Raw genomic sequence first — 14,562 nt, forward strand, 5'->3', positions numbered from 1 at the left:
CCTTGAGAGAGAGATGTGTTTACTCACAGAGCAGAGGCCGGACCACAGGACCAGAGCGCCACTCTTTTAATAAGAGAACAGACACAGATATTCTGTAATAACCCCAGAGAGACCAGCGCAGTACGCGCACTGCAACCCCCACTCCCCAAAACTAACATTTCACACAAGAAGGCAAACGTGTTTACAAACGTCCATCTCCCAGAATCCCGTTACCAATTTCATTTTTCAATTTCGGCTTTGTTGCGGCAGGTTCACCAGGACTGCTCAGTGAGTGTGAAGCGAATGTGTGTGCGTGTGTTTGTGTGTGTGTGCGTGTGTGTGTCTGTGTGCATGTGTTTGTGTGTGTGCGTGTGTGTGTGAGAGACAGATTGCACTGTGACCCTGACAAAAACACCACAATGTGAGCTGAACTTTCCCCACAAACAACCACGCACACACACACACACAGACTACACTCATACACACCCTACATACACACACACACACACACACAGACTACACCCATACACACCCTACATACCCACACACACACCATACACAAAGAAACACATGCACACAGACACTGTTCAACTTTTCCCTACAATTCATCACTTATCCTCTGATGCTTTGGGGAGAGAATTTGATGTTTTAAAGTCTGAATTTGTTTGGCACATCTATTGATATTAATATAAAGGGCAATCACACTGCCTTCTACATCAGATGAGAATTGATCTGTTCAAAGGACCCCTCGAAGCGTGCTGTGAACAGGCAGTTTTTAGGACGCCCGCAGGCCCTCCTGCCACCTCCCTCCTCTCACACACAGAGAAATAACCGCGATTAAATACAGCTAATGAAGTGAAACTCCACACCGCCAGACCGCACACTCCTACACAGGCCTTTCCACTCTGGGGAAGATCACGGACTCTGTGAGGTGCCGTCTGCCAGTGCAGATAAAATAATCCAACTCAGGGTAATTACAGCATGTGCTCCAGCACACCCAAGCATCCATCACATCCATCACACATCCTCCTCTATGAATGATTAAAGGTTTACATTCCGTTGGGATAACATCCCTTTAATCTCCTGTCATTTCCTACATAAACACTGACTGTGCTTTCCAGGACAAAGGAAATGAAGTGTGCAAAAACCGCAAGCTGGCCTCTTTAACTGTACCCTGAAACTCTGAATCCGTGACTCTTCGACTCTTTCAATCTCGGAATCTGAACCAGAATCTGTGACTCTTTGACTCTCTGAATCTGCGAATCTGAATCTAATCAAGGTTATTCAGCATCCTGGAGAACTTGTGCAGTATGTAAATATTTATTTAGAAAGGCAACTTAAATACACATTTGAAAAATTCTACATGGCAAGCTTGCACAACTGTTAAAGACTCATTCACGCTGCCGCAGGTTAGCCTTTCCAGACGTCAGTGCATTCACTTCACTGCCAAGGCTTGGAGGTACATGCAGTCAGTGGAAGATGAATAACAGCGCCCTCTAGTGGTAGCACACAAACATAGGCTCACTGCCACACTGGCCCACAGCAGCGGGCAGATAAAGACAGTCAGCTTCAGGCAGTGTTGTTGTTTTCCTGTGAAGGACAGTGTTCAGTGATCAGTGGTGCACATTCTTCCTCACCTCCCAGCAAGCAGTGAACAGCACAGTCCCTTTTTTTGTCCTGTTTGTTTCTCGACACCTTTGCCTTGTGCACTCATAAGTGAATTCACAGATTTGATAATGTGCAGGTTGCCTGTTAAATTTGAGTTTTAAGTGAATTCACAATCAGTTACACGCGTGTGCTCAGAATCCTCTCACACGCACAGACCACAGTTACACACGTTCTCAGAATCCTCTCACACGCACAGACCACAGTTACACGCGTGTGCTCAGAATCCTCTCACACGCACAGACCACAGTTACACGCGTGTGCTCAGAATCCTCTCACACGCACAGACCACAGTTACACACGTTCTCAGAATCCTCTCACACGCACAGACCACAGTTACACGCGTGTGCTCGGAATCCTCTCACACGCACAGACCACAGTTACACGCGTGTGCTCAGAATCCTCTCACACGCACAGACCACAGTTACACGCGTGTGCTCAGAATCCTCTCACACGCACAGACCACAGTTACACGCGTGTGCTCAGAATCCTCTCACACGCACAGACCACAGTTACACGCGTGTGCTCAGAATCCTCTCACACGCACAGACCACAGTTACACGCGTGTGCTCAGAATCCTCTCACGCGCACAGACCACAGTTACACGCGTGTGTTCGGAGTTCTTTCTCATGCATGGTGCGTAGCTCCACAGTCAGAAGCGTTTCATTCAGGAACACCGCCCAAACGGCAGAGAAAGACACAGACGTACCCAAGCGTGACTTTCGCCTCTGATTCAATACGGTTACTGGACACGTTCAGAATGCCAAACAGGGCAGGCTCTTCTAACAGACAGGGCTTTCCGGAAACAAGCCTGGAGCAGACAGGGCTTTCCGGAAACAAGCCTGGAGCAGACAGGGCTTTCCGGAAACAAGCCTGGAGCAGACAGGGCTCTCCGGAAACAAGCCTGGAGCAGACAGGGCTTTCCGGAAACAAGTCTGGAGCAGACAGGGCTTTCCGGAAACAAGCCTGGAGCAGACAGGGCTTTCCGGAAACAAGCCTGGAGCAGACAGGGCTTTCCGGAAACAAGCCTGGAGCAGACAGGGCTTTCCGGAAACAAGCCTGAGGCAGACAGGGCTTTCCGGAAACAAGCCTGAGGCAGACAGGGCTCTCCGGAAACAAGCCTGGAGCAGACAGGGCTTTCCGGAAACAAGCCTGGAGCAGACAGGGCTTTCCGGAAACAAGCCTGAGGCAGACAGGGCTTTCCGGAAACAAGCCTGGAGCAGACAGGGCTTTCCGGAAACAAGCCTGAGGCAGACAGGGCTTTCCGGAAACAAGCCTGGAGCAGACAGGGCTTTCCGGAAACAAGCCTGAGGCAGACAGGGCTCTCCGGAAACAAGCCTGGAGCAGACAGGGCTTTCCGGAAACAAGCCTGGAGCAGACAGGGCTTTCCGGAAACAAGCCTGGAGCAGACAGGGCTTTCCGGAAACAAGCCTGAGGCAGACAGGGCTTTCCGGAAACAAGCCTGGAGCAGACAGGGCTCTCCGGAAACAAGCCTGGAGCAGACAGGGCTTTCCGGAAACAAGCCTGGAGCAGACAGGGCTCTCCGGAAACAAGCCTGGAGCAGACAGGGCTCTCCGGAAACAAGCCTGGAGCAGACAGGGCTCTCCGGAAACAAGCCTGGAGCAGACAGGGCTTTCCGGAAACAAGCCTGAGGCAGACAGGGCTTTCCGGAAACAAGCCTGGAGCAGACAGGGCTCTCCGGAAACAAGCCTGGAGCAGACAGGGCTTTCCGGAAACAAGCCTGGAGCAGACAGGGCTCTCCGGAAACAAGCCTGGAGCAGACAGGGCTCTCCGGAAACAAGCCTGGAGCAGACAGGGCTTTCCGGAAACAAGCCTGAGGCAGACAGGGCTCTCCGGAAACAAGCCTGGAGCAGACAGGGCTTTCCGGAAACAAGCCTGAGGCAGACAGGGCTCTCCGGAAACAAGCCTGGAGCAGACAGGGCTTTCCAGAAACAAGCCTGGAGCAGACAGGGCTCTCCGGAAACAAGCCTGGAGCAGACAGGGCTCTCCGGAAACAAGCCTGGAGCTTCTCCCCTGCCCTGAGAGAGAAGTCTACTGGTGTCAAAACACAGCGCTCATTATCTGAATAAAAAAATTAACAAATGAATAAATAAAGTAATAAAGTAAAATATGAAAAAAAGGTTTGTTGGACAGAGAGACACAACTATACACTCACACACACACTATCACACACACACACACACGCAGACTACACACACACCAACAGGCGCTGTTTCCTGACTCGTGGTACTGACACAGCTGAGCATATTAATCATGACATGTGCTTAGTTGCGCTTTGTTTGCGCTGCCTGTTCTCTCACTCTGCAATCCCCCACTGCCAAAGCCAAACGTATGCAAATCAATCATCATTAATAAGCAATTAGTCCCAGCTAATGCTGTCGCACATCCACCAGCACCGCTCTTTATGACTTTATCTCCTGTAAAAGCCTCATATTCCTCCGGGAGAGCGCCTTACTCCGTGTTCTTGTTGTACAACTCGACATTTCCTCCCGTTTACTGACTGAAAAAAATGATTCATTTTTAAGTTCGATGTTATGAGCTACCCACAGGGCTTCTGATAAACGGCCCGTATTGTTGTGAGAGAAGAGCTCCTCCATTTGCATTCCCAAAACATCAACCATTACTCAGCCGGTTAATCATGACATCACGGCCATTAGGGGCTACAGGAAACTGCCACACACCCTCCACGCCACCAGGGGGAGCTGTAAACCCAGTCAGGGACTGAGGGAGTGTCTCCTTGCTGCTGTTGCCCCAGGGTTGTGCTTTAATGGGGGTTTGGGAGTTCAGGGTTTGGGGGGTTGGGGCTTTAGGGGTTTAGCGATTTTGGGGTTCGGGAGAGTTTCAGGGTAACTGTAATTACCCCAGGGTTAGAGAACAGTAACAACCCCCTCCCCCCTACCCCTGGGGTGTGACTGCGTCCATTTAAAACAAGATCATTTCCATCAAAAGCAATATTAATATATATTATAGATATATATTTATCAGGAGAAATCGAGTAGTGGCCCAGAGGATCAGTGCATGCTGAGCGGATACGTCTCCCAGCATTCAGCTTGCCTCCTCACAGACCGCTTCCGTCACACAGCCTGCGCTGGCATGCTGAAGAAGCAGGATTTTTAGGCTGACATTTTTATTTTTAACCGATTGTACCGTCACATAATGAATGTTTATCTTGGAATAAAAAACCATTTAATACTCCAGCATGGACTGAGGTGTCAAGCACACAGTGCGCACTGTGAAAAAGCAATTATCCGATCCCACTGCTCCCCCCGAAGATTAAATTAGGAGCGGGATGGGGCTGGACTCAGAATGCATAATGACTGCACAGCCCGTATTTCTGAGTCACCGCCTGGCCACCTGCGGGGAATTCTCATCAAATGCGGGAAATCCATTATCTGATGTCTTGACTGTGTTAATAGCATTAATGCAGCAGTATCCAGTTTGGATCATTTATTGTATCGCGAATAGCTGGACTTTCAATAAAAGTGACACAATGGTGTTATTTTATTGCTGATTTGTGGGACACGGGGAGAACGTGCACACACATCCCCACACAGACAGGCCGGGATTCAAACCCAGGTGTGAGGTCACAGCGCTGTCCACCGCACCACCCAGATTCTACACAACTTCAGTCAGGGGAAGAAACCATCACTGCACTAATTACAGAAAACTAATTACCTCTGACAGTTAGTCAACAGAGCTTTGTCAGATGCAGATGGGAGGTTAAATATGTATGATTACAGGGGAAAGAGACTTCAGCCCCCTCCCTTCCCCGTTCCCGCATCTCCTCTCCGTGGAGACGGCAGGGATTCGCATATTCTGACAGTAGGACTGGCTTAGGGTCCATTACTGGTACAGTGGAATCCCATTAAGGGTGAACAGCACTGTACAGTGCAGTCATTTCCAAACCCTGTGAATATGCATGAGATCCCTATATGTCCGTCAAACTAGCCTTCTCCAGCTTACGATCTCCAGGGCATTGAGTGGCATTAGAAAGGTGTATTATGCATGTTGTTGTAGGCCTTGAAATGCAAGCGAACTGGGAAAGGAAAATATTTTCCCCATAATTTAACGCCGTGGGTTATTTTCAGAGCGAAGGAACCGTTTGCTGTTTGAACAGCAGCTGCGCTGCAGTTGAGGAAATGAGGCACGGAGCTTTCTTTACAGAGAAGAAGCACAAAGAGTCACAAAAGTGCAACTTGAAAGCACAGCCCCGTAAATCTCCATCCACAAAACCCATAATTACTGCCCCGTCAGTGCGTCTTACTCACGCCCAACGCAGCACAACAGCTCCAGGCCAGAGAACGCTGAAGCACACTTCACCCCTCGGGCGCTAGCAAAACACAAAAACACTCCAACAGAGCAGAGAAAGATGAATCATTCATATCCTCACAAACAGGTGCTTTACGGGGTTCACTTTGCCAGTCAGGAATGCGAGATTGGGACTGTTCTCAAACAATGTTTTATAAAGTGCCTGTGAAACTTTTTTTTAGAAAGTCCAACAATAAACATTCACATCTTAGAAGTGACTTTATACTGCACACAGTGCTGCAGGCTATACCATTTATTACACTTTTCAATCAGCCTAAAAGAAACAAATTAGAAAAGCTTTTAAAGTATATCAATTATTCAATCAGCGGGACAGAATAAATTGGATTATTACGAAGCTTATGCACCTGGGGAAAGCATTCGGCATAATTACTCCATGACAAATGGACAGGTCTCCACGGCAACTGCCATTTTATTCATTTGGACTGCAAGCCTAGAAAATCCATTAAATTGTTACTTTATCAAGACATTACAGCGATGCATATTGGTGAAGCGGCTGTCTGCATTGTGCGGCAGACACTGCAGCTGACTCTTCGCACAGCAGGCTGTCCTGCTATTGGTCCATGCTGTCCTGTATGCGCAGGGACACCTGCAGCATACTCTTCAGCACATGCGCTGCTGCTAGGTTGCGTGCTCCTGCTATTGGTCTGCGGCAGGGACACCTGCAGCCATACTCTTCAGCACAGTGCAGGCTGTCCTGCTATTGGTCTGCGGCATGCTGTCCTGCTATTGGTCTGTGGCAGGGACACCTGCAGCCATACTCTTCAGCACAGTGCAGGCTGTCCTGCTATAGGTCTGCGGCACGCTGTCCTGCTATTGGTCTGCGGCAGGGACACCTGCAGCCATACTCTTCATCACAGTGCAGGCTGTCCTGCTATTGGTCTGCGGCACGCTGTCCTGCTATTGGTCTGCTGCACGCTGTCCTGCTATTGGTCTGCGGCACGCTGTCCTGCTATTGGTCTGCGGCAGGGACACCTGCAGCCATACTCTTCAGCACAGTGCAGGCTGTCCTGCTATTGGTCTGCGGCACGCTGTCCTGCTATTGGTCTGCTGCACGCTGTCCTGCTATTGGTCTGCGGCAGGGACACCTGCAGCCATACTCTTCAGCACAGTGCAGTGAGCGAACACTCGTCGCTCTCGCTAACAGGAAGAGGATGTTCTCAACTTAAAACGAGATTCTGTCACGAGAGGGAACAGCCAAATCACACGGAATACAGCATGCACAAAATCACCGCAAAGACTTACATCCAAAAACTACAAAAACTTAGCTTACATCCCCAAAACCGTTTCCATGACTCCTCAGCCTGCAGCTGTAAAATAATATGAAAAGCATCATGAATATTTTTACACGCTTTAACCCTTTAAGGTGTGTGACCACAAATACTGTGAGTGATTAGAATGTTCTGAAATGAATCCAATCCAATCCACACACACACACACACACACACACACACTGTACTCATATCCCCTGTGTGATGACCTGCTTCAGTGAATACCCCTCAGAAAGGCACACTGGCTCTATGAGTGACCCTGGATGACACGCCCTGCTGGGCCCATAAACCACCAGACATGATTTGGGGCTTGAGAGAGCTCGGGGAAAATGTGGGGGTCACAGCGTCCTACACTGACAGAGGCAAGCATGCAGGCCTCCCAAACACTGAGGTGCGGCAGGCCTGAGCACACGTCCTGAAGTCACCTGTGCAAGTTCACCCAAAACAGAACCCTCATTAATCAAACCCCCCACCCTGACCCCCAGCCCCACCCCCAGCCCAAGGTCATTCTACAGCCTCTAATCTCAAAAGCTCTCTGCACTGAGGATCAGTATTAGACTGCACTGCCCAGGAGCACGCAGCATGTGAGCACTGCACTGCCCAGGAGCACGCACCATGTGAGCACTGCACTGCCCAGGAGCACGCACCATGTGAGCACTGCACTGCCCAGGAGCACGCACCATGTGAGCACTGCACTGCCCAGGAGCACGCACCATGTGAGCACTGCACTGCCCAGGAGCACGCACCATGTGAGCACTGCACTGCCCAGGAGCACGCACCATGTGAGCAGGACAGTGAGCTACACCCAGCGCGGAGCACGCACCATGTGAGCAGGACAGTGAGCTACACCCAGCGCGGAGCACGCACCATGTGAGCAGGACAGTGAGCTACACCCAGGCGGAGCACGCACCATGTGAGCAGACAGTAGCACAGCGCGGAGCACGCACCATGTGAGCAGGACAGTGAGCTACACCCAGCGCGGGCACGCACCATTGAGCGGACAGTGAGCTACACCCAGCGCGGAGCACGCACATGTGAGCAGGACAGTGAGCTACACCCAGCGCGGAGCACGCACCATGTGAGCAGGACAGTGAGCTACACCCAGCGCGGAGCACGCACCATGTGAGCAGGACAGTGAGCTACACCCAGCGCGGAGCACGCACCATGTGAGCAGGACAGTGAGCTACACCCAGCGCGGAGCACGCACCATGTGAGCAGGACAGTGAGCTACACCCAGCGCGGAGCACGCACCATGTGAGCAGGACAGTGAGCTACACCCAGCGCGGAGCACGACATGACACATGGAGCAGGACATGTGAGCGCTACACCCAGCGCGGAGCACGCACCATGTGAGCAGGACAGTGAGCTACACCCAGCGCGGAGCACGCACCATGTGAGCAGGACAGTGGCTATCAGCGGACGACCATTGACAGACAACCACCCAGCGGAGCACGCACCATGTGAGCAGGACAGTGAGCTACACCCAGCGCAGTGGTCCCGGGCTCACAGCTTCGGTGGGGAACTTAGGCCTGACGTTTGGGAAAAGGCCTCGTAGCGCATCAGACTCCAGGAATAAGCAGCATGAGGGTTTGTATTATCCATTATCAGACCTAACACACAGCAAAGCATCAATGACAAGGACAAGAGCTGATTCAGAATATTTCAACAGATGCCAAATGATTTAAATTTCCCTTCAGCTCAGGGAAATTTGCATCTGTTGGCTTTACTACTTCTTGTTTTTCCTTTTTGTAATAAAATGGGAAAGAGTCACACTGATGTCAGCAGCAGTACCTGTCAGACCGGGTTAGGGTCCCACACCCCCCCACAACCATCCCACACTCCCCCACAACAGTGCAGCACTAAACCTGCTCTCTAATTACAGCAGAATGCAGCGCCCCTGTTCTCACCCCCACATCCGTAATCTTCAGTGAAACACACAGCCCTCTGAATCACAGATGCGATAAAAAAACTGACAGCTACAAAATGATCACATTGAAATGACCAATGTGACAAAATTATGCTACCAGTGCGTAATAGACTGCCATTTGACTATGCAAAAAAGCTAAACTCCCAGAGAGAGAATTATGACAGGTACATTAACATTGCAGTCAGCCCGAATGAACCCAGAAACATCTTCAAATCAGTCATAAGACAGGACTGATAGACTAGGCTTTGATGCAGAACAGAGCAGGTACATTTGTACAAATGCATTATGGGACGTCAACCTCTCAGGTGCGATCATGTGACTGGCACCACCATCTTGGTGAATCAGGGTTGGCATGGAAACGCGGCAGACCCTAAAAACGCTGACCGAGGAATAACTGGCCAATCCTAACAGGAGTGGGTGTTGAACGAATAGGAAGAGAGGACAGAAGAGAGAGGGAGAGAAGGAAAGTTGGTCCTAATTCACAAACCAAACTCACTGAAGAGCCTTACTGTGACTCAGAGAGCACAGACAGCTGAAGAGGATTCATTAGAGATGACGGCTGAGGGGGCGGAGTTTGGCTCTGTAGTGTTTTTATATAACAGCCAGGACACGCCACGGTAAACCAATCAGCTATGGGGACACGCCACGGCAAACCAATCAGCTATGGGGACACACCACGGCAAACCAATCAGCTATGGGGACACGCCACGGCAAACCAATCAGCTATGGGGACACACCACGGCAAACCAATCAGCTATGGGGACACGCCACGGCAAACCAATCAGCTATGGGGACACGCCACGGTAAACCAATCGGCTACGGGGACACGCCATAAAAAACCAATCAGCTATGGGGACACGCCACGGTAAACCAATCAGCTATGGGGACACGCCACGGTAAACCAATCAGCTATGGGGACACGGCACGGTAAACCAATCAGCTATGGGGACACGCCACGATAAACCAATCAGCTATGGGGACATGCCACGGTAAACCAATCAGCTATGGGGACACGCCACGGAAACCAATCAGCTATGGACACGCACCGGTCAAACCAATCAGCTATGGGGACACGCACGGTAACCAATCAGCTATGGGGACACGCCACATAACCCTCGCTATGGGCCACCCCTAAACCATCCTTGCCACCAAACCCAGTGAGAGACAGGAGTGCCATCAGTTGAGGCAGGGGACATCCTATGGGACAGGGTAAACCCAGATGAAGCCAGGTGCTAACCAACTCGTATAGGGAGCTGCACGATAAACACATCACTTGCTCCACGAACTCAATCAGCTCATGCTGGGACGTGTAGTAGCCCCCTCCTCTCCCCCCTCAGTACCCACGTTGCAGGTACCTGAGAGGTAGTAGTAACATCCTCATCGCGCCCCAGTAAGCAGGTGCCCATAGGTGCCAGTGGGAGGTGTAGTAGACACATCTTGCCCCATGACAGTACTCACGTGGCAGGTGGCTGGGAGGTGTAGTAGACAGTCTCCTGAGCTGCCCCATCAGTACTCAGGAGGCAGGGTGCTGGGAGGGTGCAGTGAGTAGCAATCTCTCACCAGCCCCAGTACACGGGTGCAGGTGCTGGGAGGTGTAGTAGTACACATCCTCTCCCCCCTCAGTACTCACGGTGCAGGTGCTGGGAGGTGTAGTAGTACACATCCTCTCCCCCCTCAGTACTCACGGTGCAGGTGCTGGGAGGTGTAGTAGTACACATCCTCTCCCCCCTCAGTACTCATCGTATAAACCCCTCAGACTCCGGTGCAGGTGCTGGGAGGTGTAGTAGTACACATCTTCCTCAGTAGCCTCAGTCGTGTGTAGTCCTCCTCCTGGCCGGTACTTTTGTATCTCCTCTCTCTTTCCTCCCGGTGGCCCGGGCCGGGACCGCCGGATCAGCCGCACCAATCCCAGGAAGCGCTCCATGGCTAGCGCGCTAACCGCCAGCTCTCAAAATGCCAACTCACAAACCGCCAACCCCCTAACCGCTAACTCTCTAACCGCCAACCCCCCCTCCCCAGCCCAGCTCCCTCCTGCTCCACACGGACACAGCAGCCTGCAGCCTGGAGCCTCTGCCAAGTCACAGCGCGCTGTGTGTGTGTGTGTGTGTGTGTGTGTGTAAGAGCGAGAGAGTGTGTGTGTGTGTGTGTGTGTGTGTGAGTGAGAGTGTGTGTGTGAGTGTATATGTGTGTGCGTGTGAGCCTGTGTGTGAGTGAGAGTGTGTGTGTGTGTGCCTGTGTGTTCTGTAGGGTCTGGATAAAAAGGAAAGCACACACACAGACACACTCACATACAGAGTGAGAGAGAGAGAAAGAGAGAGAGAGAGAGAGCCTCTGTCTTTCACAGTCTCTTCGAGGAAAGAGACAAAGTTCAAAGGAGCAGCCAGACTATGAATCCCACTGCCTGAGGTTTACTATCAGAGCTGCTCCACTCTCTCTCCCTCTCTCTCTCTCTCTCTCTCTCTATCTCTTCTCCTCCTCCTTCTCTCTCTCTCTCTATCTATCTATCCCTCCCCCTTTCTCTCCCTCTCTCTCTTGCTATCTCTCTCTCACTCTTCATCTCTCACTCCCCCCTTCTCTCTCTCCACACTGTCATTCCATTCCAAAAGGGGGAGGAGGAAGGAGGAGGGGGGTGGGGGTTGTGCACCTTGTAATTTAACTGTTGGCGAGTGAGAGGGCCACGAAGCAGGACAGGATGAAGACCTAACCCCTAACCCCACAACCCCAAAAATCCTAACCCCTAACCCTAACCCCACAACCCCAAAAATCCTAACCCCTAACCCTAACCTCACAACCCCAAAAATCCTAACCCCTAACCCTAACCCCACAGCCCCAAAAATCCTAACAACCTAACCCCAACCCAAAATCTAACCCCTAACCAACCACACCAAAATCCTAACCCTAACCCTAACCCCACAACCCCAAAAATCCTAACCCCTAACCCTAACCCCACAACCCCAAAAATCCTAACCCCTAACCCTAACCCCACAGCCCCAAAAATCCTAACCCCTAACCCCTAACCCCACAACCCCAAAAATCCTAACCCCTAACCCTAACCCCACAACCCCAAAAATCCTAACCCCTAACCCTAACCCCACAGCCCCAAAAATCCTAACCCCTAACCCTAACCTAACTGATGAGATCATTATGATGTCACTGAACAGAGACGAGCTCCACCAATCATACAGTATGCTGGCAACAGCCAACAGAATGACAGAGATAGTAACTGTTGGATAGTTTCTGGCTATGCTGCTGGGATCCTTGTTGGAATTAACAAAGAACACTATCCACCAATCACCATCGCTGTTTACTGTACTGTGTTTACCAATGTACCTCATGACTGGTTGAGCTCCCCTCTCTTTATTCTATCAGTAAAAGGTAGAAACTCGTCTATTTTATCAGCCATACAGTATAAGTGCTGACTCCATGCTGCTGCTGGGATTGTATCTGAAGGAAAGCTCCTGAGATACGCATCCTCGCTGTGACTGAGCACCGCCTAGCGCAGCCTAACACAGCCTAGCACACCCCAGCTATGCCAATAAACAGGGCTTCAGGGACCTTTCCTTCAGCCATCGTTTCATGTGTCAAAACGACGGCAGTGGAGAGACTGTACCGCTTCTCTCGCCCCTGTGACAGGGAAAACAGTCATGCTAACAAGAGAGTAACGACAGCGCAATCAATAAAAAATTAAACAAAATGATAAAACCATTTTAAAATGAAAGACGTGTGTGGCCATATTGCATTCAAAGTGCAATTAAGGGACTGCCAGGTTCAAAGTAAGGTTGATGGACGGCCAGGTCGTAGTGTAAACGCAGACTAATCTCACGTTTGTTCTAAAGGGGTCTTCACTTCTCTCCTTTCCATCGCTATGCCAGTGCTACTGAAATTTAAAGCACAGTTACAGGGAAGCAGAGCGCTTGCTTTTCCTCCAGAGGATACACAAACAGTATGTAAATCTGTGTGTGTGAGGTGTGTGTGTGGGTGTGTGAGGTGTGTTGTGGTGTGTGTGTGTGAGGTGTGTGTCCGTGTGCGCCTGACTGGGAAGCCAAACAGAGAGGATTTACGGCTCAATTGTGCCACACCCTCTCTCTTCATTTCACGCATGAGTGAGGAACTGTCGGACGGTCCCTTATCTCTCTCTCTCTCACTCAGTCAGTCACCATGGAGTCCTTCAAAGATGGTTTTTGAGTCGTGAGGTAGAGGTACAGCTACACAGTCCCTAAAACCTGTACTACACTACCGGTCTCTCTGGACCACTCAGTAACGAATACACACCTACACCACGAGGGCCAAATCATGCTCCGCTGGTCAGCAAAACACACTTAAGCCCCTAACCACTAAGCGCCCCAGGAAACAGCCTCATGAGGGGGAGGGGGGAGAAGTGGCTCTCTCCCTTTTACACAAAACAGGCCAGTCCGCTTGGAGAAAAGCGCTCCTTAAAAGAAACACCAGTCACTGGGGTTTCTGCCTTACTGCACTGTGGTACTCACCGTCATCGATAAGTGCTCATGTATTATGAATCAGATCAGTGACAGTTAAACCCACAACTCCGAAGCCCGCAATCCCATGGTGCAGTGCTTCATTGTGTTTATAAACTAAGACCTCAGCATTTTAAAATGCTTTTTCCACTTCAGACTTCAGCACCCGTTCATGTTTTGACCTAAATGGTCTTGAAGTCATCATTTACCTGATGCACCTGTGAGTACAGCCAGATGTTCTGGCTAAGACGTGAGATTCTACACCCCTCCCCCCGGTGATTACATCATCGATGGCCCCACCCCCATTGCAGGCCTGTTTAATGTAGCGCAGTCTGAAGGATGAATAGGCTGGCTCAGAGCCCACTGCTACGAAGGGACGTCAGTTTAGATCAACCCTGCAGTCAGTTTATTTCATCCATTCATCTGCCCCAGCTAATGCACCAGTCAGAATTACTGCGCATAGAAAACATTATATAATGTGTTTGGATTATGTTTGCACGCATGGCTCCACAAACTGAAAGGAGATATAGGCCAAAGGAACACGGCTTGGCTTCTGCATAAAAATGTTCACAAGTGCTTAAGGACATCCACATTAGGGCAGAGCTGGATTATTTCTGTGCCTCAGCCCGTAACTGGCGGTCCTGCGGCAGGAGAACAGAGCAGGGACGAGACAAACAGGGTTTTTTGCCCCAAATATGAGATGCAAATAAAATGTAAAAAAAAAAATTGGGGAAAGGGACAGTTTCAGAGGCTACTCTAGTCCTACTCTGACTGAATAACTGCAGGACCAGTCAGAAGGGCAGCTCTCCCTGTTCTGTGAAAGATCAGAGTGCAGCTCTCCCTGTTCTGTGAAAGATCAGAGTGCAGCTCTCCCTGTTCTGTGAAAGATCAGAGTGCA

General features: G+C 50.6%; 1 protein-coding gene across 4 annotated transcripts in view; it reads right to left on the minus strand.

Annotated features, from left to right (window-relative positions):
- LOC135245909 (glutamate receptor-interacting protein 1-like) overlaps positions 1-14,562 on the minus strand; it is a 402,070-nt gene that overhangs the window by 341,756 nt on the left and 45,752 nt on the right. The window contains exon 1 of one of the 4 annotated variants that reach the window (XM_064319288.1): positions 10,820-10,911. The exons of the other annotated variants lie outside the window; for them this stretch is intronic. Coding sequence (XP_064175358.1) covers positions 10,820-10,907 — 88 coding nt within the window. The 5' untranslated portion in view covers positions 10,908-10,911. Of the gene's footprint in view, positions 1-10,819; positions 10,912-14,562 lie in introns of those variants that run through there. 4 annotated transcript variants of the gene reach the window in all.

Source organism: Anguilla rostrata, chromosome 19 (assembly GCF_018555375.3).
Source record: "Anguilla rostrata isolate EN2019 chromosome 19, ASM1855537v3, whole genome shotgun sequence".
Lineage (NCBI taxonomy): Eukaryota > Metazoa > Chordata > Actinopteri > Anguilliformes > Anguillidae > Anguilla > Anguilla rostrata.